Here is a 27,326-nt window from a genome sequence, read left to right on the forward strand (position 1 = left end):
ATTATTGTATAAGACAAATTATTTAAATGTTTTTTTTTGGTCAATTTAAGTGATTATTTAACAGCAAAAACGATTCAATGCATTATACGAGTAGAATGCAAGTTACTAAATAATAATAACAACTTGCAAAATAATAATAACAACTTGCATATGACTAACAAAATCACAATTGAGTTAGGGAGATTTTGATTTAATAATTAAGATTGAGGTCCAGAAAAAAAAAATACAAAACCACATAGTCTTTCCTTAATGACAAAATACACACAGTAACCCTCGAGTTTGCCGTTAAATAGAAGCTACTTAGCTTGATCGTACGTTGGGTTGGCATGGAAATTTCCTCCAAAAAGTCAACAGTCAGCCGAGCTTTGACCGGCCTCTATCAACCAACATTAATAATACCACTCTTAACGGTGTAATTTTATAATGTATCTCGATACCATCCCTCCCGCAAGAGTAATAAAAAAATGAAAATTGGACCGGACCTGCAAAGAGAACCGAATTATGAAAGCTCCGTGAATGGCCAATTAAATACGCAAGAAAACTTTTCAATGGTGGTGGTGAATTAATCTCACCCGGGTTAGGATGAATCCTAGATAGGGCACAACCAGCTATAAGTCTACATGTTAAATTAAACGCCTAGCTAGCTACTGCTCCAGCAGAAGCAGAAATAATAATTAAGCACCATGATTAATGTCTTAATGAATCAGAAATACATAATAATTGTGACCCTTAATTCGCTTGTGTAAACGGCTCCGTATGGGGATAGGACTAGTGTGAGAAAAATGGCGTTGTTAGTTTGCTTCGATCAACATCAAAATATTTTCATGAATAAGAAATGAGGCATCGGCCTTCACATGAGAACCGGGGGGCCGAAAACGCCAGTTGCACATGCACGTTGGGATTAATACTCGAGCTAAGTTCAACCACAAAATGCATGATTTCTCCAAGGAAAAAAGGAAATCAGTGTAGCTTACTTTCTGGATCCACGTCTAAATCTCCATAACATAACAGACTTGTGGTGTTGGTATAGGTTGAAAATGCATTATAAGCACGGTGCTTTTCAACTGCTCCTTTGCTGCCTCCACATATTAAAAACTAAAAAGGCGGTGGCGGCCATGCATATGGGGCGTAGCAGCAATCGCCGCCCAGATGAGCTGTTCTGTTCTCCCTTGCATATATAGGTTTCGTCTTTAATTTTCATTTCATGAAGCATATGATATGAATCGCCGCCTAGGCCATATGAAATGAAAGCTCAATCCACTCCCGACCGCCCGAGTTTGTGAGTTTGATCACATGATGAAACCTCACCTCAAATTCCACGAACTTCGCAGGAAATGAGCAACCACGTGATTCCTCCATTATGCTACTGCTACTGCTACCATTACATTTTTGCATGGACCTGCAAACTTAATTTACTGCCCTCACATCAATTTCCACCTCCCTCTTTGCAAATGCATACTACTTCATTATATAATTCAGATTTGAAGGGTGGTTGGTTAGCCTTAACAACCGGAAAATATATATATATATATATATATATATATATATATAATGCGTTTGTTCATTGTTATAAAAGTCCAACCAAAAATATTAAACTAAGCATGCAATTAGAGCTGAGTTCCTCTCATTCGATCGTCAGCCTTACATATTACGTACGACTGTCCAATATTAGATTATGGAATTGGAAACTTATCCGGCACTTGCATTCCTGTAAGATCTGGGCATACAAAATTACGTGCAAGAGCACCAACAACCCCGGCGCCCCCAAAAGCCCCCCCAAAAAAATAATGTAGCACTTGTATATTGATCGTTAAAAAGAACCCCGAAAAGAAAAACAAAAGAAAAGTAAACTAGTCGTATGTCGTAATTTGTACTGCATCAGACGACGTTGTATTCAGTTATCCTAGCTCACATATGTCACGAACCATGTCTGTAACAAACAGTCGAACTTGCCCCCGCTCGCCGGCCGCCTATCGCTATCGTGGACCAACATTTTTACCGGAAAAGAGCCGCGTGTTTGGTTGACGCACACCAGAGTCCAAGCCCAACTCCAACCCATCTGCTGAGGTGGCAACCTCGAGGTCCCACTTGCCCCCCATTCCCTAGCCATGTAGACGTGTTCGGGCCCCCACATTGCTTCCTATTGACCAAACACTGGGATATTTACAAAATTGTCCACGACCCCTCTACCCCCCGTCCCGTCAACCTCATTCCAACCGCCCTTTTTGTCTCCCACCCTGACGTGGGCTCCATCGTGACATGGAACCTGACGTGGCGTACCGCCTCACTGACTCGCGCTCCTTCCTCGCCCCCTATATAAGTCAATCTTCATCCTCCCCCTCTCCCTGCAAATCTCATCTCACCACCGGGCCCTTCTTCAAAAAAAAAAAAAACTCTTCCCTCATCCCCATCATTAATAATTGCTCTCCCCTCCTCCTTCCCTTCCATCCCCAACCCACCAAAATATTACTAATAAACAACAAACAAGAAAGAAATCATTAGCTGAATTTTGAGGTACTTGAAATGGCCGTGGATTCAGTCTTGTCTTCGCCCTTGGGTCCTCCAGCGTGCGAGAAAGACGCAAAGGCACTCCGATTCATCGAGGAAATGACCCGAAATGCCGACGTGGTTCAGGAGAAAGTGTTGGCCGAAATACTGACGCGAAATGGCCAAACTGAGTACCTTCAGCGCTTCAAACTTGGTGGCTTCACCGACCGCCTCACCTTCAAGTCCGAAATCCCAGTTATTACCTATGAAGATCTTCAGCCGGAGATTCAACGTATCGCTAATGGTGACCGCTCTCATATTTTATCGGCTCACCCCATCTCTGAATTCCTCACCAGGTCAGTTCCGTAAATGATGAGCTGCCCATGCATGAAAATTGTTTGAGTAAGAGATAGTATCAACGGATGAAAATGTAATCTTGATGCATTTATAACAGCTCTGGGACTTCAGCTGGCGAAAGAAAACTGATGCCCACCATTAAGGAAGAGTTGGATCGTCGTCAGCTTCTTTACAGTCTTCTCATGCCCGTTATGAACCTGTAAGTCCATAAATCACACACCTAGAAACTCAAAACTTGTCTTTTCCACAACAAAACAAGGAGAAAAGAAATAGTAGTCTTTGCAGCCAGCCAGCTAGCTATTCGTGTTTCTTGCTAATGAGGTGGTTGTTGAATATTGCAACAGTTGCGTGCCGGGATTGGACAAAGGCAAAGGTTTATATTTCTTGTTTGTCAAGTCTGAAACAAAGACCCCAGGCGGGCTTCTGGCGCGGCCCGTCCTCACCAGCTACTACAAGAGCGACCATTTCAAGACCCGACCATATGACCCCTACAACGTTTACACAAGCCCAAACGAGGCCATCCTCTGCCCAGACTCATTCCAGAGCATGTACGCCCAAATGCTTTGCGGTCTCTACGAGCGCGAACAAGTTCTCCGTGTTGGCGCCGTGTTTGCCTCCGGTCTCCTCCGTGCTATCCGGTTCCTTAATCTAAACTGGAAACAGCTCACCCACGATATCCGAACCGGGTCGTTAAACCCCAGAGTAACGGACCCTTTGGTTCGGGAATGCGTGGCACGAATCCTTAGACCGGACCCCGAGCTAGCTGATTTTGTTGCCAACGAATGCGCAAAGGAAAGCTGGGAAAGAATTATCACCAGAATCTGGCCAAACACGAAATACCTAGACGTGATCGTAACCGGTGCAATGGCTCAGTACATTCCGACGCTGGATTATTACAGCGGTGGATTACCAAAAGCATGCACCATGTACGCCTCCTCCGAGTGTTATTTTGGGCTCAACCTTAATCCCATGTCCAAACCCTCGGAAGTCTCGTATACCATCATGCCAAACATGGCCTACTTCGAGTTCCTGCCCCACGATCCCAACTCGCCCGGGTTCACGCGCGACTCGCCTCCCAAACTCGTTGACCTGGCGGATGTTGAAATTGGTAAAGAATACGAGCTAGTAATCACTACATATGCTGGATTGTACAGGTACCGCGTGGGCGACATTCTCCGTGTCACCGGATTTCATAATTCAGCGCCTCAGTTCCGCTTTGTGAGGAGAAAAAATGTTTTGCTGAGCATCGACTCGGACAAGACAGACGAGGCCGAGTTACAAAAGGCGGTTGAAAATGCTTCGCAGCTGTTGCGCGAATATAATACTAGCGTGGTGGAGTACACGAGTTTTGCAGACGCGAAGACGATTCCGGGTCACTACGTGATTTATTGGGAGTTACTGGTCAAGGACGCGGCCCACTCGCCCAGTGATGAGGCGTTGAACGGGTGCTGTTTAGCCATGGAAGAGTCACTCAACTCAGTCTACCGACAGGGTCGAGTCGCTGACAACTCAATTGGCCCGCTGGAGATCCGTGTGGTAAAAAGCGGGACTTTTGAAGAGTTGATGGATTATGCTATTTCTAGGGGTGCTTCAATTAATCAGTACAAGGTGCCTAGGTGCGTCAGCTTTACCCCAATTGTGGAACTTCTTGACTCCAGAGTCGTCTCGGTACATTTTAGCCCATCATTGCCCCGTTGGACTCCCGAACGACGCCGGTAAAAAGTTAGTGGTAGGAGCCCAAGAGAGTCAACGCCAGATTCCTTGGATAAGGATGTGTATTATATTATGTCAGATGTATTTGTTAATGTTGTGGATGAAAAGGAATTTGTTTTTCTGTCGTCTAAGTAAGTAATTTAATTTATACAGCCGGACAAGTTAATGCGTAACTTTGAAATTAGATGTTTATTAGCAATGCGGTACGGTAATGCGTTGCTTCCTTTCCTTTCTCTTCCCCTACGAAACTACTCCACCTAACTTGAAGGAGTACATTGCTAGAAGGCCTAGCTAGGTTATAGTGTGGCTCTTGGGACTTGGGAGATAATAATATGTACGTTTGTCCAACATTATCAAGATCACAAATCTACTGGCAGATTAACAGCGCTGGTAAACCTTGCACAAAAACACTCAACCGGTTTGCAAATCCTGAACTCCCGTCGGAGAAGTATAGGTACAATAATATTATATGTCTGGTTGTATGAAGCTACAAAATTAGCACGACTAACACCACTATATATGTTTTCATATTTATGCATCATTATTATTATTTTTTTTTTTTTTTGGCACGACTAAGCTGCTTAATTGTAATCCCTCTTTAAGTAAAGTACACGTAGGTTTGCATCTCAAGGATAAGTTAGATCTTGGTAGGGGCAGCATATCTTAGTTATCCATGCGGCACATGGCTAGGGATTAATTTACAGCCGACTTCACAGAAAAAATTCATCCAGCAAGCAATCAGCTCCTGTACAGGGAAGGAGGAATAAATCCACCGTTGTTGGATTAGGAATCAAGATTCAATTGGGGTCTTAGCGCGATGACGATGATGATGATGATGATGAAGCAAAGTTCATCATTTATTTATTAACGATGCGTTTTGAGTAAATAAATGGCTTATAGCTACCCCATGAATTCTATTGTCATCTACTCTTGGAAGATCTGTCCCATTACTTTGTGACTAACTAATAATTGACCAAACAAAAACAGCCAGCCTCTCAGACTCTCTATACTATGTAGGAGCAGTAAATAATTTATTTATAACTTTTATGGAAGAGAATTATGTTTGTTAGTTAAAGAGGAAGCAGTTGATTACTCGCTCTTTTTTTTTAAAAAAAAAAAAAAACAGTTGATTTCATTTTGCTTCCAGATATATATATATATATTCTTAAAAAAAAAAAAAAACGAATCCTAGAGCAGACTACTTTCAGCCGCAAAAGGCATCGGCCAGCCAACTTGGAAATTGCCGACTCAACGTTTACTTGACGTTCCACAAAAGAAAAGCTGAACGGCATGGGATTTGATTTTGTAGATGTTTCTTATTTCGGTCAATTGCCTTACCTTTCGCCGGTTCCATGCCAGCATATGATGTATTGCAGTTTGTCTACGTGCGCAAGAAACTCCTATCTCAACTACCTTTGGCTTTGTGTATACATACAGCTACCGGTGGCGGTGGGAGTTTGTGGCCTCGCATGACCTTTCGTTTGTCTTTTTTCCCCTTTTTCTACTGATCTTTATCCGTTGAAGATGATACATGACAATGATTCCCTAATTATATTCACTAATTATATTAAACGAGAGAACACTAGAATCTTGAAGCATCTAAACCCCTTTGGAAGTGTACTTTCAGGGAAGAAATTCCCACCTTACGACGTCTCTGTATACACACCAATGAAGCTTTTCAAGGCCTTCCCTATCACTTTTAACGGCGTACTCTACATGCTTATCCTTTTAACGGAGAGTAGTGATCATGAAGACAATTAGTCCTGCCATTGTTCTGTTCTTGTATACACAATTGCAAGATCTGAGAACCAAATCTTGCTGCATATACTGCATGGGCTATAGCATGCATCAACCCGTTACTGATTTATGTTTCCTCGTCGAATATTGTAGATGCAGAGATGTAGAATTCGGAGAATCATCTTCGGAAGAATTCACAGAAGGCCCAACCTACTTAAATTTGAAATTTAGAACTTCGGAAGCCAAAAACATCTCACTGAAGTCAAGTTGTTGCCGAACTACTTATCATGGCTTTTTGAATGGTTCTGCGAAGCATGCCTTGTGCTGTTCTTATGACGCATGCGACGCTTGGTAGCCATCCGAATTTGCAAACCAATTTATTCAAGTCAATGCGTCTTCATTCGATCGGATTCTCTCACTAAAAGATACGATGCATCTGTCAATTTTCCTTTTCATTTGACGGGGACCTAAAGGCGAAGAATTGAAATAGAACGGCATAATCTGGACAGGATGGTGTCGTGGACCAAGTCATATTTCCAGTCGGCATCAACCGTGCATACATAGTCTTCTGGTTGGTCGGAGCTAGATAGTAGAAATTGTAGCGTGATCAATCCAAATTCCGAGACCAAATGCAATTAATCCATAGAAGAATTGAGAATCAAAACAATGAGGTATAGAATGGTGCAGATGAGGACAAGGGCTCCCTGTCAAAAACTTTGTGATGATGATTGTAGGTTCTAATTTTGGATAATCAACTTTTGTATTTAGATTATTGATTTTTCAGTAACTGAAAAAAGCTAAAATTCATAATCAATCAAAAAAAAAACTTTTACTGATTCTAATTATTTTATATAATCACTTTTTATAATCAAATTTTGCAAAATTTGAAGCAAACGAAAACAAGCCTAAGCCTAAGCCTAAGCCTCCCTATTTTTTTGGCTAATTATCGACCCCTTGGATCTTCAAAAATTTAAGAGCCACCAGCCCTGAGAGATAACTAGAGTTGCAATTGAGAGTGAGTGCCCAATGGTTGTCAAGGCAAATTAGTTTTCAATTCAAGGACAGATTTAAAAACTTATAAAGAATAAAAAGAAAAAGAAGATGGGCTTGAAAGTGAGATTTCACTGCTTGACTAATGTCCTTACTTGATTGCGATTGTATTTGATTGAAACAGTCTCATGGTTAATATGATTTTCTCCAAACCACCACTAATCCCATGACAGTTATACGATATTTCAAAAAAAAAGATAACTGTAAGTTGCACAAAGTTTTTGTTAGAAAATTGACTTAATTTCTTTTAGTCAATATTCCTATTTGGTGTGGGAAATAATTAGTTTCCTAATTGGATTTAGTTACTTGAAATAGTTGTCAAGTAAAGCCCTATTTAACTAGAATTAGATACTATTTTCTACTCTATATGAGTTTAGGAAATAATATTGGTTTCCAATTGTTATTTGATTTTTTGACAGTAATGTTTTCTATAAATAGATGGGTTGGCATACTACACAAGCGACACATAAGAAGACACAAGGGGCATCATGTAGCCTTATACATAGGATGTGAAAGAGTGTTCTTGGGAGATGAGAGATGGTATACAAGGGTTGGACTTGGATTCAAGTTGTATTTTTGTATAGAATTTTCCTCTCATAATAAAGAACAGGTTTCTCTCTGTGGACGTAGGCTCAATGGTGAAGTCGAACCACGTTAAATATTGTATGTCGTTTATCTTTCATACTTGTGGCTTGTTCCTCATTCAATTGTTATGCACTTGATATCTCAATAGTTGTTTATTCTGCGTTTGGATCCTAACAAGTGGTATCAGAGCCTGGTTGCGAGATTGAGTTGCTCTCAAGCACTTGGATCCTAACAAAATGAATGGTTGGATCAAGAGTTTGGTTGTTCAAGGTTAGATCCTGATTAACTATTGAGATCAAGTGGATTGGTAGTTGTTACCAATTGAACAATTTAATGGGTGGTATCCTTGTTTTAATGGTTTGGCAAAAAGCATTGATGGTGAATGATGAAAAGTCGAAAAGTATGGAGATATTTGACGGTGAATCTAGGCAGGTGATTCAAGAGTCAAAAAAAAAGTGGAGTCCAATGTTGATTTTGGACGTGAATCGATGGAGAGTTTTTCACACCTCCAATGGTTGATATTTCATTCCGGTGGATTTTAGATTTTGATTATGTTTTTTGAGTAGTGTGGCACGTGTCCCAAATAAACAAGAAAATCTAACTTTTATGCGTCAGAAGAGTCTGACAGGTACGAGTTTTTCGTTTTAGGTGGAATCTTAGAAACCACATGTGGCAAGACAGTCCTGATGATGGGAAGAAATATGGTGACTTTACCACTTGATTGTCTCAATGGTTAGAGTTAGAACTCACAGAAGGAGATCCCAAATTGCAAGTGGTGGTAAGAAGAAATCCTACAAAGGGAGATGGTGAATTGAGACACCTTCTCACTAATTAACTGGAGGTTGAAGTCGGGGTAACTACACATGTTCATTTGCTGATTGAATCAATTTGGTGTCAGGATTGTATTGATTCAGGTGTGTAACTAGACACCGGGGTACTTGGTGGGAAAAGTCAAATGGAGTTTTTGGATGGTTTGCTGTGTTTGCTAAAATAAATATTCACAAAAGTGGAGTTTTGTTAGAAAATTAGTTTAATTTCTTTTAATTAAGATTCTTATTTGATGTGGGAAGTAACTAGTTTTCTAATTCGATTTAGTTACTTGAAGCAGTAGTCAAGTAAAACCCTATTTAGTTAGAATTAGATACTATTTTCTACTCTATATGAGTTTAGGAAATAGTATTGGTTTCCAATGTTATTTGATTTTTTGGCAGTAATATTCTCTATAAATAGGTGGGTTGGCATACTACACAAGCGACACACAAAGAGACACAGGAGCATCATGTAGCCTTATACATGAGGTGTGAGAGATAGTATACAAGAGTTGCACTTGGGTTCAAGTTGTCTTTTTGTATAGAATTTTCCTCTCGTAATAAAAAATATGTTTCTTTCCGTGGACGTAGCCTCAATGGTGGAGTCGAACCACGTTAAATATTGTGTATCGTTTATCTTTCATACTTGTGGTTTGTTCCTCATTAAATTGTTATACGCTTGATATCTCAATAGTTATTTGTCCCGCATTTGGATCCTAACAGTTTTCTCATCCTTTGTTTCTCTAATTAATTTGCTGTTCTTTGTTTTTTTTTTTCAAATTTTGTTTGTTTTTTATTTTCCTCTATAATATGCACAGGCTCTCAAAGTTAAGCTTATTTTTTAATTGGTCAGTTGAAATTCTGAAACTAGTTCGAGCCCATCAATCAAGTTCAAGTACTGAAAAAATTTGCCGGAACTTGAGTTTCTCATTGCAAGAGGTACTCTGTGAAGCTCGAACTCAATCAGCTACAGCCACAAGCTCGATTTTGGCCCAGAGGAACACATGGAGACCCTCTTTTTAACATATGTATAAAAGGCGAATGCCATGGCTCAAAAGGAATGGTTGTTTTGCTGATGTGGCCAATAGTTATTGGATGGCATTTGTTCGTCCATCTGTGTGTGTGTGTGTGGTTTTTTTTCTTCTTTTTAAACAAACAAATACAGATGTGATTGATGGGAGAAGGTTACCTGCTCCTAACTTTTCATCAGTGATGGTAGCGGGTGCCCTTTTTTCTACTCCTTTCATTAACCATCTGACTCCCTCTCTTTAACCATTCATTTCTCTTTCTTCTCATCTTCTTACTTATCCTCACGAAAAAAATTGCACTTTTTCTCTCTTCAATTTCAGAAGCTTTTTCTCTCTTCAATTTCTTTCTGATAGATGACAACAAAATCAAAATTGCCTACTTGAAATAGTGAGTAAGTTATTGTTTTAATTAAACACCTTAAATGTTTTGGGTACATTTCATACTCAAACTTTCTGGCATAACATATTTAATATCTGAACTATCAACTTTTAACCAATTTCATTCTCAAACGGGAAATTACTCAGTTTGAATGGAAATTGGAGTTGGGAGAGTGAAAATAGTTATTCTATTTTGTTGATTTTAAGTCGTGCAAGATTTTTTACACGACAAGTTCGTGCTCACCAGGTGCTCAATTTCCATTCAAATTAATTAGTTTCCCATCTGAGGATGAATTGGTCAAAAATTGATAGTTTAGATACTAAATGTATTATACCAGAAAATTCGACGATGAAATGTATTCATAACTCAAAATTTAGGGATGAAAAGTGGTATTTTCCCTTAAATGTTCTATTCATTCGCCAAAAAAATTATTTAACTTGCTGCATAACTGTAGTTTTGCCTCTTTAATCATAGACTACGATGTTTAGTAGCTTAGAAATTCTTGTTAGAAAATTCAGTTTTAGTTGATTTAAATCTGCATTTACAAAACATGGTGTTCTCTTAGATTTGTAACATCTCAGTAAGATGGTTAAAAACAAATTTATTTTGCTTTGTAAAAATGGACTTAAATGAAGAAAGCTTACACAGGAAATTTTGCAAAAAACATGAAGATGGTATTCCAATTGATAGGTTCAAAGAGGTGAATGTGCTACAGACCTTCAATTTGTCTTGAAATTTTTATACAAGAAAGAACTTAAAGAAATGGCATTTTACTTTTGACGAAGATTTGGTAAAACTCACTAATTTATTTTAACAGGATGGATAATCTGTAGTAAATATGACACATCCAAATGTCCCAATATGACTTGCCTCTACTTTGAGATAAATGACACATACTTTTTCCTAGGTTTGAGAATACAGTCACTGCTTCGACACATTCAATATGTTTTCCCTTTTTTTTGTTCTTTTGGTGTTAGTTTTCTAAGTATATAATTGGTTGTTGTTACAGGAAGGAATATGAAGTTGAAGTTGACATCTCTAACAAGTAGTTAAAGTTGGTAATATTTATTTGTGTTCTACCATTTATACTATAAACCATATTGTCGTTTTCTATAAACAGTCTCTCACCTAATTTAACCTATCTTGATTGCATTATTGATAAAGATGTGCTGAGAAATGAACTTCAGTTGTAGATTTAAATGGTGTTTTTTTTCTATTCCTCATAAGATTAGCTTCGATTCTATGATTTTTTCTCTCAAGTTAAATTGAAAAGTTATTCTGTTTACTGATTTTATTACATGGACGCTTGTCTTGGGAGATTGGTATTGATCATTATTTAAGCTGTGAGGAATGAATGAAAAAAAAAACATATCTAGCAGAAAACCCTTCACATTTTTCGAGTTCTTTGGGGCATTGTGATTTCTTTCACTAGCTGGTCCTTATTAAATCATCAAAACAAATCTAATCTTTTTATGTTGGCAAACCTCAATCCTCTCCTCTTTTGAATACCTCTGATTACTCCTTTTTAGAACCCAAGCAGACCATAACTAGGGAAAAATATGAGGTTATGATTGTATAGAGACTCGTCCTAAGGATGACTTTTGAAAACTTATCACTGGTAGGGTTTCAAAAGGCAATCTTGGAGTTGCTGGAGCTAAAAGGAATTGATATGGATTTTGAACCATCAGAACAGTAAAAGATTATGAATAACTTCCAATCTTCTAGCTGAACTTTTGGGGTTGAGAGAAGGACTATGGATAACTATAGATTATTATTGCTACAAACCGGAATTGGAAGTTGATGCTATTAATATTTTTAATCTTTTAAACCAATATGATACTGCTATTTACAATATGGTATGGTTATATCTGATTGTAAGTATCTTATCGTATTTTGGCAGCAAGTCTTGATTAAAGCATGTAAACAGTAAAGCAAATCGGACGGTATATTGTTTAGCTAATATATAGGATACTAACAACATGATATCTTTTATTATGAAGTTATGCCCCACCATTTTTAGTTGCAGCAAAATGACTGTTTGGGGATTTTATTCTCGTTTTGTATCTCGATATGATTGTATATTATTTTAAAGTTCTTTTTATGCAAAAAAAACTTCCAAAACTACAAAAAGCTAAAACTGTAGCTTATTTTCACTATTTAATAAAACTACAAAAACATAACTGTAAAGATATTGATGCACTTTTATGTAACTTTTCATATTTAATATCTAAATTTGAATAATTGGACATTTATGGGCACGATTGAAAATTACACCTCACGATCCTAGTCCTTCTGTTAAGCATTGACTTGTACACAGGAAATGCACAAGACTCAAAATGTTGCTGCAGGCGCTCTTGTATGGGCCAGGGAACGTCAAAACGCACATTGACTTCCTGATTCCTTGCGTTTCACGAACACAATGGTCGGCTTGTGGCAAGCGTCGATAAAGGCCTATTAAAATGAGTGGCCCAAGTCCAAATGTAGTGGGTCTTCTGGCTGGCTTTGGTGACCCATAAAGAGATAGAGAGCGACGGTAACCGTTGACCGGTGGACTGATCAGTCGAACCCGAGGCGTCGACGGTGGATTAATTGCCCAAGTGGTATTAAATTAAACTAGGGTACCTTAAAAAGACGTGGCCAGCAAAATTCCAGCAGAGGAGAGGAGAAGAGCTAGGTGGCAGTGGGGAGCAAAGGTTGTCTGTCGTGGAGTTGTCTGATATGGCAGCCTTGGCCTCCTTCCTATCCTGTTCTCCTCCTCCTCCTGCCTCCGGATACCCTCAATCTTTTCTTTGTCTGTTGCCGACGCCCCGGCTGCTTCCACGACTCGCCCTATTTTACACTATCAAATCTAGGAGCTCAAAAACCCTAACTTTTGCTTGCTCCGCTGCCGCTTCTTCCGATGGTTCCTCAACTTTTGGCTATGACAGTAAAAATTTGCCATCTAAGGTGAAGTTTCTGGCTTTTATTATTTGGACTTGATTCGAACGATATTTTGTGTATATATATATTTTTTGGGTAATTTCAGAAATCGGTTTTGGCGAAATTGATACAAGAGATTGAGCCAATGGACCTGAGCTTAATTCAGAAAGATGTGCCACCTACGACTCTAGATGCGATGAAAAGGACGATATCAGGAATGTTAGGGTTACTTCCATCTGACCAGTTTCAGGTGTACATTGAAGCGCTATGGGAACCTCTCTCCAAGTTATTAATTTCTTCAATGATGACTGGGTATGTTTATTTCTATTTTCGAAGACTTGCTTGAAAGCTGACGTAGATCATATTATTGCATCGTTTTGGCAGCTCAACTTTTTCCATTTTGTGGTTTTTCTTTTCTTCTCTGTTCTTTTTTTTTTTGGGAGGGGGAGGTGGGTGGAGAAAGGGGGGAAGAAGCAAGAGCAAGAGCAAGAAAACTCAAGTGTTAATTTGTTCACAAAAAGGGAAAAAAAAAGAAGCGTTTATTTGATACTTTCCCTATGTTATTATTCTTTAGACAAGAATGTTTAAAACGAAAATCTAATACTTCCTGAGAATCTATTATTGTGGCATTACTTGTTGTGAAGCAAGCTAAGTTTTCTAGTAGCGCTAGGATACAATATATCGGCCAAATCTAAAAGTGTCAGACTATTTCTAATGTTTTGAAGAGGGTATGGAGTTCTTGATTTTTCATTTTGTGCACATTCCATTGTTTGTTGATATAAAGATTAAATGCATGTAATTCAAATGGTAGATGTATCCCTTCAGTATAGATTATTAGTTAAAATGTGAATTTAGCAAGAAGATTATTTTTATTGTTCTGAAATTGGCTTTAAAGTTTTTTCGCATATTTTTTACTTTTGAATGACCATTTGAGAGTTAGCAGGGCTGGTTCAATTGATAATTATGCGATATTTCTTGAGGAAAACCTATTACATTTGCTTTCTTGCACCCTGTGCAGGTATACTTTGCGGAATGCTGAATATAGGCTTTGTCTTGAAAGGAACCTTGAAATATATGAAGGAAAAATTGACAAACAAATACCAGCGGATTCTAAACTCGAAGCAGAAGGAACATTGGTCAATGATTATGGACTAAATAACATTTCCAGACAAGAGAAGTTACCTGTGTCAGAGAACATGACAGAAACCACATCCGCTCTTCCCAATTTGGGGGAAATGCCCCCGGAAACTCAGCAATATATTCTGAATTTGCAATCTCGATTATCATCTGCTAAAAGGGTAACCAAAATATGATCATTTATCTTTATCAGAAAGCGTATTGACCTCTGTTAGGCTTTTCCACGAACCTTAACTGACCTAACTGCAATTACTGGTTTTTGCTACTCTATTGTGATAATGCTGCTTATTTAGGTGTACATTATTTTTGTCCTTTTCTTGTGGTATTCCTGGGTTGGCCTTTATTTTGTTTGTGCATGCAGGAACTTCATGAAGTTAAGAGGAAAAGTGCAGCACTTCAGATGCAACAGTTTGTTGGGGAGGAGAAGAATGATTTATTGGACTATTTAAGATCATTACAACCAGAAAAGGTAAATCAAATGTGTGAAAATTGCAGAACTTTGATAGAATTCTTTTATTGAACTTTAGGGCAGCAACATTCACAAAATTTTTACTAGCGTGAGAAGCATCTTTTGTGGAGAATGTTCTAATTCATTTACAGCAATGGCAAGTACATTTCTCAACTGGACATAGAGCTTTGATCATAGAGTTGCCTCTCTATTTTGGCATTGTAACATGCAATTTTATGCTATTGACTGTAAACCCCATTTCACATATTGTGTCCATATTAGCTATAAGATGGTGAAGAGAAGATATTGCAAACACCTATTGATGAGTGAGACCCAAGTACTATTACTCATTGGGAATCGGAGAACTGGGTATAAGTTTGTACTTCTGTGTTGAATATTTGGTGATTGTATTTCATCTCCTCCTCAAGCAATCCAGGCTCTAGAGGTTCTGACCTCAGTCAGCAACTGTGTGTTGATCTTATTCAACCTTGTAATGGCATGTGCTCTCCCTCTGCTGTATTATATCCTTGTTGTGACAGATACATGCTTGCTGGTATTTTGATGGTAGGTAGCCGAGCTGTCGGAACCAACATCTCCAGAGTTGAAAGAAACAATTCATTCTGTTGTATACGGTCTCTTGGCCACCCTCTCCCCTAAAATGCATTCGAGGGCATCTAATTTCATGGAGGACACTTCCATTGGGACCAGAAATACTGCAGATGGAGATGATTGCATTGAAGTGGAGAACACTTCACTTCAATTTCGACCGCATATCTTGTTAACTAGGGATTATCTGGCTCGGCTTTTGTTTTGGTACGTAATTTTATTCTCTGCTATCCTTTACCCTGTAATATAATTAGCTTATAAAACTAGTTTCTGGAGGACCTGCAAATTTCTGATCAAGTTTGTTTTGCTTGTTGCTTCTTTACATGTCTGAAGAAATCAGTTCATCATTGTTTTTGGAATTCATGGATTTGATAAATTCAAATTTCCTTAAACTGATTCTTTTCAGCTTTTCAACTTTGATGTCCTTCCTCTAGTTAGTAGAACTTGAGCCTGCCTTTCCACTTTTACAACGATATACTATGAAAGCCATTCATCTTCCTTTTGATTGCTTCCACTCATTCTTGTTTGAGCATGCAAGCTTTTCTAATCCTCTAATCTGCCAAATGCAGTCCTTTAGTTTATATCCAACTTGATGACTACTATTTTATTAGCTAGCTTATGTCGAATGTGGTTATTTAGCTTTAGACTCTTGACATCCACCTTTTCTGATCTATGTTAAGGTGCATGCTACTTGGGCACTATCTTAGAGGGCTTGAGTATCGGTTGGAGCTTACGGAACTTCTCTCTTTGCCGTGTGTTGTAAAGAATGAAACTTGGAATGGGTAACAGGCTGCCTGGTTGACAGAAGTTCTTATATCTTTGCTTGGTTTCATCTGTACATACGTATACATTAGCTATGTATCCCAATAAAAATTATAGCCTATATATCACATCAAATTAGATTTTTTTTCCTAATTTTGGAAATAATTAATATTTTTTGAAATATGAATTAAACATCTCAATCAACATTCTAGGATGTGCGGCTGTTTGAGTAGTTTTTATTACCATATAGTTGTTATCTTTGTTGCTTTATACGATGAGATGATGAGCGTAGTTGTTTAGTGATGTTTGGAGTAGGTGGTGGGGTGTTTATGTATCACCCTATTAAACTTTTGCAAATTGCAATTGGTCCGTCGCCGCTGGTTATGTCGTACCGTTCAACTTGAAGTGTCGTTTTCATAAAAAATTATTCTGCGAACTCCCAAACAGAAATGAGTTTTTATTTTTTTATTTCTCTTAGTTTTATCTGCTTTTCTTAATTATACTCTCAGCAGTGGTTACTAAATCACGGTTTAATCTTTGTGTAGATACGCCATTCTATTGTTAACGTTTTAGTTTCTCGGATTAAGTGCCGAAGCAATTGTAAATAGTAACGTTTTAGTTTCTTGGTAACGTTTTAATCACGGGTTTTTTTTTATTTGAAGCAACAATCCTTACCATGTACAAAGTAATTGGCACATTATAAAACCATAAAAAAATTAGATCAGTTGTAAATGGTAATATGCTAGTTGTGATTTGTGAATGCTGATTTGGACAATTTACACGTAAATCACGACAAACCACCGATGTAAATAACGATATACCAATGGCAACCATGAATACGAGAAATTACAACCGCACACGATTTCAGAAAAATTAATTTTGGTGTCTACGAACAGCGTAGAAATGCGATCCCTAATTATTTTTTCAAGTGTTTTAAATGGAGAAGAATTTGTTGGCAGTTCAAACATAATGGTATTTGTTATAAGTTGGTGTATCACTTTTCTTCTATATATCAACTTTCTGCTCTCTATGTTCTGATTTTTTTGCAAAAAACTTCTTGGTTCATGTTTGCTGGATGATTCATGCAAATTCACAGAGGAGTCTCCTCAAGAAAAACTAGAGTGATTGATCGTCTTCCCAGCGGAGACACGTGGCTCCAAGTGATGTCAAATGATCTTACTTAATTTTTAAAAAAGCCCCCCATATACATAGTGTAATAATATTACGATTTTCACAAAAAATAGATATTGGGGTCAAAATCTAATTAACAAGTTTAGAGGAAATAATATGTTATTATATGCATTAGTAGATGTATTTTGGACCCCACAAATGAAGTTTATCCAACTTTGGTCGTATATTTATTTGATGGTGTATATATTTGCGATCAATCTTAGAATTATATTTTTCAATTGGATGCTGAAGTTTTGATTTATTATACGAGATTTATTTATTATGATTGCTGCCTACAATAGGTTATGGATAAATTTTTTATAAAAAAAAAAAAAAAAAAACTTGTAAAAAATCAAGTTATTTCGGAAAACATTTTAAAAAATCAAGAACTCTAGTTACTTTACATAAAAAATGATGTATTTAATACAATTGATAATGAATTAATTTTGCAATGTTTTGAGAAGATGAATACTGGTGGGGAATAATTATGATCCCCGTATATAATGGTGGTAGTTTTTACTTTCTTTTATTTTTTACCTTATCAAAATTTTACGGTACTTTCAAAAAAATTTTTTTTTTTTTACTGTATTAATGATCCCCACTCACTGCGGGGTCTCAGCTCCACCCCTCGTACCAAATTACCAATATCTACCAATCCACGATAAATTGCTATTACCACACTTCGAGTCAAATACACGAATATTGGGGTCTTTTTTTCTTAGTTAATTGGTATAGACTATGGGTTGGATTATAATAGAGTTTATATGGCTAAGGTGATATCTAAAGACAATATATTGTATTAATTTTGTTAATTACAAAAATTAAACTTTTTTGGCACAGGGAAGAGGTGGACAGTTCACTGGATTTAAAATTAGTTAAGCCTGCTTTGTTTAATATTAAAAAAAAAATCACTCTTCTTGTCAACTTAATCAGTAGTTACATCTATATTTAGTTGGAACTAAATGATCAAGAAATGTATTTCAGCGAAAAATTAAGCAGTTCGATAAGTGTAAGAATTTACGGATGAAGAAATTTCCATAGAATAAGAATTCACGAATGAAAAAATTTCCATTCTCAAAGGAGGTTGACGCTCAGAAAGAGTTTTTTTTTTGTCTCTTCGTTCCTTGATTTGTTGTGGAGAGAATTCCACAACCGAATAGTATAGATTAACATTAATTAAAATGCTCATTAGATTCTTAATCACCATATAAATGTTGTTTTATATTGAATGGATGGTATGGTTCAATTTCTAACACGTGCCACATTAATTAGGTTTGATTTCTCTTGAAGCCGTGAACATGAATTGCATGGATTAAAAGTTTAAAATGAAAGATTTTTTCAGTTTTACTCAATTAATTGAAAAATATTTGTATGCAAAGGCCCACAATTTAGGACTAAAATCATCATGTGCTACAGATTATAGAATTGCAGTTAAAAAAAAAAAAGGGAAGGGTGTTTTTGAATACGATCAAAAGTTTGGCACAAAAATATGAGTTTGGTAAAATTACACATATAAAATTGTACATGAATATTACAAATATATTTGGAAGTTATGGAACTAAAAGGATGGTTACAATTATTATAATTCTTAAATATTATGCTACACTAACACTACTTTTAATTCTTATTTTTGTGTATTAGATATTAAATTTATCAAAACTTAATCAATTTACAATGTTTATATGTATAATCTATAGAAACTATGACGTACATAGGTGTCATCTTATGTATAATTGGAGAGATGTGTCATATATATATATATATATATATATATATATTGTCACATAAATTTCCAATTTTTTTTTTCAAAAAATTGAAGCATAATTCATGAAATATAGTACACGCAAAAATTTATTATGTGTTTTATAAAGTTATGTGATAAGTACGAGTGTTTGGTGGAGTATTTTTTTTTTAAATATGTAAAATATAAAAATTTTAAAATTACATATATGAACGTGTATTATAGTAGTACAATTACTAACTAGACATTAAGACCAGAATATTAATAGACGGGTGGACCAAAAAAAAGGAAAACAAAAAGTTAATCTAAACAAATTTTCCACATCTAAACAAATTCTGAAAGATAAAATCCTTGTTTTTCCACATCTAAGTCATTAAAACATTGCCGACAAATCACAGACACGCAGGAGCGCCATGAAAAACTATGTCTTCCGTGGGATCAAAGATATATAGTCCAAAAAATAATGGTATCCACCACACCAAAAAAAAAAAAATCCATAAAGAAGAACAGGAGGGAAGTGAATTAATGAACATTCAATGTTAGAGATCAGGCAGTCAATCTTCCTTTTACTTGATCATCTGTATTCAGTGACGCCAAAACTTGAAAAGCAAATTCATACAACTATATATCCTTAGAACCAATTACTTTTTTCAACTTGAGAAAGTAAAATTTTAAGACCCAAAAACAAAAAATCCAATTAGATCCAAAAAGAAACAAAAGATTAATCATTCTTAATGAGCTATTTGGTTAAGTTAGGCTAGAGAAACAATATGTTATGCCAGTAGTAAAAAATATCCTATTTGGTCGCACGCATGATAAAACAATATGATAGCATTAAAAATATTAAGGATTATTACTGCCTTGCATTGCATGCATGATGAAACCCTAATAAAAGGTTTCCTTATCCCTAGCAAACACTCCTTCCCATCTTGAACTCTCTTTTTTTGATTCTTTATATCCCGTTATCAATCAAAACATCACTCCTTCCTCCCTATCTTTCCCTAAAAAATCTCAGTTACAGTCTTCATAGGATACTAATCACTTTTCAACCCAACCACAGCCCCCTCTCCCAAGTTCCCCTCTATAAAACCCTAGCAAACCCTACCAATTATTTTAAAAAAAATAATAAAAACAAACTCCTTTTGTTGTTGTAAACTTGTATCGGTACATCTCCAGCTCTTCTGTAATTGATGGAAGAAAGGAACCAAGAAGATCTTGAATGGTTGATGGCAAGAAACCCTCCTCCGCAATCTTCACCTAATGCTTTCGGAATTCTCCCTATACCGGAAAACCCAAGAACCTTCTCTCTTCCGTCGCCTGGAAACCATGTCAATAGGCTTTCTTCATTGCCTGCAAGCCGATCCTTTCATATTCCTAATCCATACCATACTAATGTTGCACTGCACAATAGTGCCAACACTAACATCCATGTGAACCCTAACTATGCTGATTCTTTCTATGATTATCTTCTCGAAGCTGAATTTAATCAATTGAATTTATCAACCCCTCGTCAAACTACTGCGGCGGCTGCTGCTGCTGCTGCTTACGGCTGCCATGTTGGTAGGCTTGGATCCGTCCCTGGTAAGTTTGGCTCAATTCCTGTTGGCAGCAACACATATGTCGATGATAGTTCTGTTGGGACGGCTCAGTTTCCTCTTTCGTATGCAACAACACGATATGCGAATAATGGGAATTTCCAACGGATGAGGATTGACTCCGCTGTTAGGGGACAACTGGGCATGTACATCCAGCCGCAATATCTAACTTCGGTTGATGATCAGGTTCTGAATGGTAATCTTCGTGGTTCGAATTTAAATAACGCATTTCATGATCAAGAAATGGACAATCTTCCTAGGCAAGGACTTGTTTCGGTTAATAGGAATGCAAGTGCATTTCGTCCCGAATTGGGATTTGTGTTTCCAAATAATTCAGGTAGGAACAAGATTAATACTACTGCTACTTTACAGCGAAGAGAGAGGTCTTTGGATGGATTTGATTATGATAATCCTAGTCTTTCAACGTCCTTTCATAGTAGATGCCGGCAACGTGGTCAAAGCCTTTCATCTCTGGAAGAATTGAGAAGCAAAATATTTTCATCTTTGGAAGATTTGAGAGGCAAAATATTTATCGTAGCCAAGGATCAGAATGGTGCTCGGGATTTGCAGAAGATGTTGGCGGAAGGAAAGCCAAAAGAAAAGGAGATAATCTTCTCCGAGTTGAAGGATCATGTTCGGGAGCTAATGGTGGACCAGTTTGCTAATTATCTTGCGCAAAAGATGTTCGAAATCGGTAATGCCGACCAAATCACTGAATTGCTCCTCTTGGTCATCAATGATGAACACAGCCTCATGGCTATATGCCTTGACATGCACGGGTATCAAAGCCATCATACTAATATCAAAGCCATCATACTATATGCCTTGGTCATCTTGTGATCTGTTTGATTTTGATGCTTGGGCAGGACTCGCGCCATGCAGAAATTGCTTGGACATGTAACCACCCCGGAGCAGAGATCTCTTGTTATATCGGCCTTGAGACGCATCACTGTTACCCTCACAAAGAGCAACAATGGCCATCATGTTGTTGAACACTGTTTGAAATATTTTCCTATTGAAGATAAAAAGGTATGCCCTACCTCAACTATTTATCCCAACATGCAATTCCGGAGTTAATCTTCTAGCCTTGTTTCCATTGCCTCTGTCTATTTTATACTCACTTTGCCGACATTAATACCAACACATTAAAACAGGCTCATGGTTCATCTTTGTTACCGGCCTTTTGAATGTTTGGAAGCAGTTTGAATTGGACATCCTTAAACGCTTCTTTTGCCACGTCCAGGCCTTCAAATAATTAAAGATATTTGAAAGAGGGTGTACATAAATATTAAAAGATAAAGATGACACAAGAACTCGTGAAGTATGTATGGATAGGGTGCATCGCCAACAACTAAATAGCTAGTTAAACATAAAATCACAAATCACATAGTTGATTCGACTTTCAGTTGGTTGATCCCACTGTTAGAGTATTAATTAGTAACATTTTCTTGTCCCTCATGTTTTCTAGTGCTGAAGAACTGTTATGTGCTACGAATATATATGTATATATATATATATATATATGTATGTATGAGAAAGAAAAAGTTATTGTTAATAACAATGAAGGTCTTCAATGGTCCCTACCTACTGGACAGATGATTGTTTCTAGATTGAATGTATATATAGATAGGATCTATAGATTATCATACTTGTACATAATTGTGTATGGTCTTACCTACGGATGATCTCCCTCTTATAATTAAATATATAATTTATCTGTTCATAATTGTGTATGGTCTTACCTACGGATGATCTCCCTCTTATAATTAAATATATAATTTATCTGTTTTTTTTTTTAATTTCATTAATGCAATCTACAAATCTGTTCTTGTAGAAAATTTGTAGGTATATACTATTAAGAGTTTGACTTGCATGAATCTTTGCAGTATATACTGGACGTTGTGGCTGATAACTGTCTTGATATTGCAACGGATAAAAGTGGATGTTGTGTCTTGCAACAATGCGTAGAACATGCTCGTGGCGAACCCCGAGACCGTCTTATTGCTGAGATAACAGCAAATGCCTTGGTTCTGTCCGAACATCCATACGGGTATGTAATTTTTTTTTGTTGCATATCTTCTTTGTAACCAAAGGAAAAAGAACTGGGAAATTAAGGAGGAGTTTGAATTCGTAATAGATGCATTTGCTTAGGTTTTTTTGGAAAAGCATTGGTGAATTGGTTTGTTGCTTTGGTCGTCAAATGTTGCAGGAACTATGTTGTCCAATTCATAATTGGATTACGGATTCCATATATTACGAGCGATATATTATCACAACTGGCAGGGAATTATGTTTCTCTATCCATGAATAAGTACGGTAGTAATGTGGTTGAGAAGTGCATGAAAGAGTCCTCAGAAGAACATGCAATGCAGATTATTAAGGAAATTATCGGTAGTCAAAACTTTTTGGCAGTTCTTCAAGATCCTTTTGGAAACTATGTTGCTCAATCAGCATTTGCCATTGCAAAGGTTCAATCCAATCACATAAACTGAAATTTGTCTCTTTTTTTTTTTTTTTTTAATAATATGAATTAGATCTCACTTTTTTTTTTAAATATAAATGGAATACAGGGATCAATTCGCCATGCTATGATCAACCTGATTCAGATGCATTATTCATATCTACACAGCCATCCGCATGGAAAAAGGGTTCTTGCCAGGGCTAGGGGAAGCAAGCAGCGCATGTAAAGTGTGTATCCAGTCGCTATCTCCTACTTACTTAAAACGCATCCTACAATATTCTAATATCTCTGTAAAATTGTCTAAAATTTCTGTAAAATGTGTCATTGTAGGAATGTCTAATAAGCAGTTGTGTGTTTATGTTTAGTATTAATCTTTTATACACTGAAAGTGTATATACTTTCATCATTAGATGCATGACACATAATCTGAATTTGAATTTGAAATTCAAATTTTACATACGTGTCATATATCCAACCGTGATAGTATATACACCATCAGTATATATAAGATTTAATCTTATATTTATGTGTAGCAATATCCTATCCCAATAAGTACACTTATTGTGTTGTTTAATGTATTTTGTTTGTGTGACGGTGGTCAATGCTATTTTTTTATCTCAGTAAGCAGTGTCAATTATGTAGTAGTAATAATTATGAGATACGTGTAAACGTAACTTTTTGGATTGTAAAATCTATTTTCATTTCTCCCTTTTAATATCTTCCTCCTTTGTGATATGATGTATGCGAGATAAAAAGATGATTGAAAATATAAAAAGGTGAATTAGAAAATGTGTTTATGATGCAAGTTAAAAAAAAAATTTAGAAAAATTTGCTATCGAAGCGTAGCTGAGCTCAGCCTATTTTTGTGTATGGCCCAACACATTCTCGTTTCCTCTCCAATATTTATTATCGTCCCGTGAAACTTGTTGAGGAGGAGAATAAGAGATACTACCGCTCTTTTTTATAACCAAAAAATATATATTTTTCACGTTAAGGAGGAGAACAAGAGATGCTACCATTCTTTTTATAACCAAAATATGCAAAAGCGTTCAGAGATTTTCATTGCCAATATTTGTGAAAGCTCACAACGCAAGTTTTATTCAAATCCCTAACCTTAGCACAGTTAGCACCTATTAGCATCATTAATTTTCATCATTATTTTTTTATGGCACTCAGTGTGTGCTGCTAGAAGGAACATGGTACGCCTGAAAAGGAACATGTTATGCGTTAAACAAAGCTAATTGGAACCAACCCCAAGCTAGCGTTAATATTTGCATGTAAAGTCATGGACATCAAATGCTTAGCATAGATATACAAACAAAAGCCTTTGACGAGATAGTAATATTACTTCCATACTAAGAAAACAGTAAAGCTTTTCGCTCTGTATTCACCGTGTGATAAACAATGCGACTAAATTGTGGCACCACCACCACGCAGCAAGAAATTTCTACCACATGATTTGCAATATAACTCGGGCCAATCAATCACAACATGATTGAAGGAAATGCAGCTGTCTCTTCAATTACTCTGAATCCGGTAAGTCTGCATTTGAGCTCTTCATTTACTCTGAATCTGAAGAGTCAGCATTTGAGCTTTGTCGAACACTCCTCTTGGTTTGACCTCTGGATCTTGATGAATTTAAAGAAGATTCACCCTCAAATTTAATTACTTGAGCTTTTGCAAGCCTCTCCTCCAGTTCCTCGGTGCTAAACCCATCCGTCCCACCAAGCTCATCAAACCCAACCTGAAAGCATGTGGCAAATCTTGTATCAGAGTTCAAACACAGCAGCAACATTTCAAGTTTCTCCGTGTAATAAACCACATGATCATCCACTTTGGCATTTTTTATTAAGGCAAGGGTAGGAAGAAAAACAATCCTGAGTTCAGAGTTGAAACATAACAGCAATATTTAAGGTTTGTGTGTGGAACATACCACATAATCATCCACTTTGGCATTTTTTATTAAGGCAAGGGTAGGAAGAACAACAATCCTCAGTTTCTCAGCCAAGTATGGGCTTTTCTCAGCATGAATCTTCACAAAACGTGTCTCTATATGCTGCTTTGCCAATATGCTCAAATGCTTGTCCATGACCTGCAATTAATGCTGTACAAATCACTTCTCCTCCAGCTAATTACAGTAGAATCAAAATAATACAGACTTCTGTTGATACTCCTAAAACATAGAGTGCAACATTACCAAATCAATAGACATGTCAATAAGTTCAGCTGAAACTTAGTAGGCAGATTTAGAGATATCCTAGAATACTCCAGAATAATTGAATTTCCACTCCTGACTCGTCACCAAGCCAAAGCTGCAACGCAAGGCTACAGCCTTCAACTTCCCTCCCTTAAACTCAAAGAAAGTGACACAGGGCAAAGAGTGAAGAGGAAAAGAGAAAAGTGCAGGTCTTAGTTCTAAAGTAAAGATTACTACTCCAGTAAAATATGTAAGGTGACAGAAAGAAGTCTGATAAGAATCCAAAGAGGTACTCAATTCCAACTCCCATATAGAAAATGAGAATTGACTCGTGCTTTAACATTTTTTAAAATTCACAGAAACAAAGATCTTATGATGTAACTTCTTTAGTGATCAGAAATAAATTCATCACATAAATTTGAGAGCAGAGCTTCATATTTGTACAATATGCATGGACTTAATATTTCCCTATGTTAACAGGTGTCTGGATTCAGAATCTTTATTGCTTTAGAATTCTTTAGTGCATATCATGCAAGCATAAGATTACATAAATACAGTAAATTGCAGGTATTGAGCATTCTGACTTGTGTTGTCTCCTTTCTGAGCTTGTATTTCTCATTCCTACACTCTAGGATATAAACATTTTACTAATCATTTTAAGGATTCCATATAGTGAAAAATACTAAACCTATCACATGAGGTCCATTTTGATCTTCTAAGAAGGTTTCGTAAATTCTGAACTCTATTTCGAAACCAATTACATTTGAAGTAACAGTACAATTTAAGCTTCTAATTCTCGTTTTTCCTCCTAAACTAATGCATAAAAAATCTGTACGATATAAAAGCAATGGGCATATCAAAAGTTTGACAGCACAATGTAGAAAATCCCTCTTGGATTTCCAAAAACAGTTCTTTCTTCAACAAAATATACCAACCATTAGATGTGCAATTTTGACTTTCTAAGGATGCAATTTTGCAGTTCATCAAATGTCCTAATTTTACAGGGATGCAGCATACTTGATGTAATGCATTATCCTCGTTGTGAAACATACATTGCCATTTAAAGTTCACAACTCTTGATTTTAGGTAAACAGTCTTTCTCCAAAATATATGAACCATTAGATGTGAGATGTTAACTTTCATAGAAGCATTGAATTAAATTCTGAAAATTTTAGTACTAATCACTAGTGAGAATTTACAAAATCAGCAGCTTCCAAAGGACAGTACATGAAGTCATGCACATTCTATTAACCAAAAAAAAAAAAGTCTATGAAAAAACACTAATGCAAACAGACTGTACCGGTGTTATTAAAATGCATATAGACAGACATAAATAATTTATTTGTTTATTTATTTTTAGTCAGACAAAAAAGTGCAACCTTGCAAGGCCAATTGTCGCGATAGAAGTGGCAGACGACGCGTTCGCTGGCCTTGACGATTGAGAAAAATTCCTTCTCATTGGGGATCTCATAATAGTCGCCGTGGCCAAGACCGATCCAATGGCTCCGCTTTTCTGCCATTTTCTTCATCTGTTGCAACCGCCGCTCTCGCAACACCTCCAGATCGTCGGTGTCTAGCCGCTCGAAGGCAGCGATCTCGTCGTCCAGCTTGTCCTCAACTGCCTTCGCCACCGTCAGCACTTGCTTCTCCAGTATCTACTTGAAAACATTGAAGGGGGGGGGGGGGGGGGGGGGAGAGAACATGTGGAACAATTTCAAAGTGGATGAATTTTTGCCAGGAATTCAGATCGAAAAATGTAGAATCTGATCGAAAATTGTTTACCTCTTTAACCTGTGGATTCTCCATGGTGAATTGATGGGAATGTAAGAAAGGCAGAAATGAGTTCTCGTGAAAGAGATGCTAAAGTGGAATGAATTTGAAGATTGAAATGTTTTCTGTAATTTTGTGGGAAGGTCGTTGCGAGATATTTATCGGGCAGGGACAGCCCAGTCTATACTCATGGACAATTCAGCAAATGGGCTATTATTGAACAGTTCCTCTGTTTTAAGCCCTGTTTGTTTGGGCAATACTAATGAACTTTGGGCTGTTCAAGTTTGAAAACTGTATGAGCCCACCACAGTACTTGGCCTCGGGGTAGGCTATTCATGCAGCCTGGTCCGTTTAATCCATCCGTAGTAGTAGTAA

At 36.9% G+C, this 27,326-nt stretch overlaps 4 protein-coding genes across 4 annotated transcripts; 3 read left to right on the forward strand and 1 right to left on the reverse strand.

Annotated features, from left to right (window-relative positions):
- Window positions 1-2,363: 2,363 nt before the first annotated feature.
- LOC113726497 (probable indole-3-acetic acid-amido synthetase GH3.1) lies at window positions 2,364-4,678 on the forward strand. Its single transcript, XM_027250246.2, has 3 exons — window positions 2,364-2,843; window positions 2,942-3,043; window positions 3,189-4,678. Exons 1-3 carry the CDS (start codon window positions 2,524-2,526, stop codon window positions 4,561-4,563), a joined length of 1,797 nt encoding a protein of 598 aa, XP_027106047.2. The 5' UTR covers window positions 2,364-2,523; the 3' UTR covers window positions 4,564-4,678.
- Window positions 4,679-12,753: 8,075 nt separating this feature from the next.
- Window positions 12,754-16,170, forward strand: LOC113726498 (uncharacterized). The gene is made up of 6 exons (XM_027250247.2): window positions 12,754-13,091; window positions 13,171-13,376; window positions 14,083-14,362; window positions 14,563-14,670; window positions 15,218-15,462; window positions 15,936-16,170. The coding sequence occupies exons 1-6, from the start codon at window positions 12,864-12,866 to the stop codon at window positions 16,039-16,041; spliced, it is 1,173 nt and encodes a 390-aa protein (XP_027106048.2). The 5' UTR covers window positions 12,754-12,863; the 3' UTR covers window positions 16,042-16,170.
- A 5,654-nt stretch (window positions 16,171-21,824) lies between these two features.
- Window positions 21,825-23,210, forward strand: LOC113724014 (pumilio homolog 12-like). The gene is made up of 4 exons (XM_072076792.1): window positions 21,825-21,848; window positions 22,410-22,573; window positions 22,733-22,991; window positions 23,094-23,210. The coding sequence occupies exons 1-4, from the start codon at window positions 21,825-21,827 to the stop codon at window positions 23,208-23,210; spliced, it is 564 nt and encodes a 187-aa protein (XP_071932893.1).
- Window positions 23,211-24,211: 1,001 nt separating this feature from the next.
- LOC113726500 (thioredoxin domain-containing protein 9 homolog) lies at window positions 24,212-27,100 on the reverse strand. Its single transcript, XM_027250248.2, has 4 exons — window positions 26,964-27,100; window positions 26,561-26,836; window positions 24,918-25,076; window positions 24,212-24,728 (listed from the first exon to the last, which is right to left on the reverse strand). The coding sequence occupies exons 1-4, from the start codon at window positions 26,985-26,987 to the stop codon at window positions 24,546-24,548; spliced, it is 642 nt and encodes a 213-aa protein (XP_027106049.1). The 5' UTR covers window positions 26,988-27,100; the 3' UTR covers window positions 24,212-24,545.
- Between the last annotated feature and the right edge of the window lie 226 nt (window positions 27,101-27,326).

The sequence above is a fragment of the Coffea arabica genome, chromosome 2c (genome assembly GCF_036785885.1).
Source record: "Coffea arabica cultivar ET-39 chromosome 2c, Coffea Arabica ET-39 HiFi, whole genome shotgun sequence".
Classification (NCBI taxonomy): Eukaryota; Viridiplantae; Streptophyta; class Magnoliopsida; order Gentianales; family Rubiaceae; genus Coffea; species Coffea arabica.

Coding starts and splice junctions, on each gene's coding strand:
- LOC113726497 (XM_027250246.2), top strand. CDS start 2,524: ATGGCCGTGGATTCAGTCTTGTCTTCGCCCTTGGGTCCTCCAGCGTGC. Junction 2,844..2,941: donor ATCTCTGAATTCCTCACCAG/GTCAGTTCCGTA, acceptor CATTTATAACAG/CTCTGGGACTTCAGCTGGCG. Junction 3,044..3,188: donor CTCATGCCCGTTATGAACCT/GTAAGTCCATAA, acceptor ATATTGCAACAG/TTGCGTGCCGGGATTGGACA.
- LOC113726498 (XM_027250247.2), top strand. CDS start 12,864: ATGGCAGCCTTGGCCTCCTTCCTATCCTGTTCTCCTCCTCCTCCTGCC. Junction 13,092..13,170: donor GTAAAAATTTGCCATCTAAG/GTGAAGTTTCTG, acceptor GGGTAATTTCAG/AAATCGGTTTTGGCGAAATT. Junction 14,363..14,562: donor GATTATCATCTGCTAAAAGG/GTAACCAAAATA, acceptor TTGTGCATGCAG/GAACTTCATGAAGTTAAGAG.
- LOC113724014 (XM_072076792.1), top strand. CDS start 21,825: ATGACACAAGAACTCGTGAAGTAT. Junction 22,574..22,732: donor CTGTCCGAACATCCATACGG/GTATGTAATTTT, acceptor CAAATGTTGCAG/GAACTATGTTGTCCAATTCA. Junction 22,992..23,093: donor CAGCATTTGCCATTGCAAAG/GTTCAATCCAAT, acceptor AATGGAATACAG/GGATCAATTCGCCATGCTAT.
- LOC113726500 (XM_027250248.2), bottom strand. CDS start 26,987: ATGGAGAATCCACAGGTTAAAGAG. Junction 25,077..26,560: donor GCGACAATTGGCCTTGCAAG/GTTGCACTTTTT, acceptor CATTAATTGCAG/GTCATGGACAAGCATTTGAG. Junction 24,729..24,917: donor CCAAAGTGGATGATTATGTG/GTATGTTCCACA, acceptor ACATGCTTTCAG/GTTGGGTTTGATGAGCTTGG.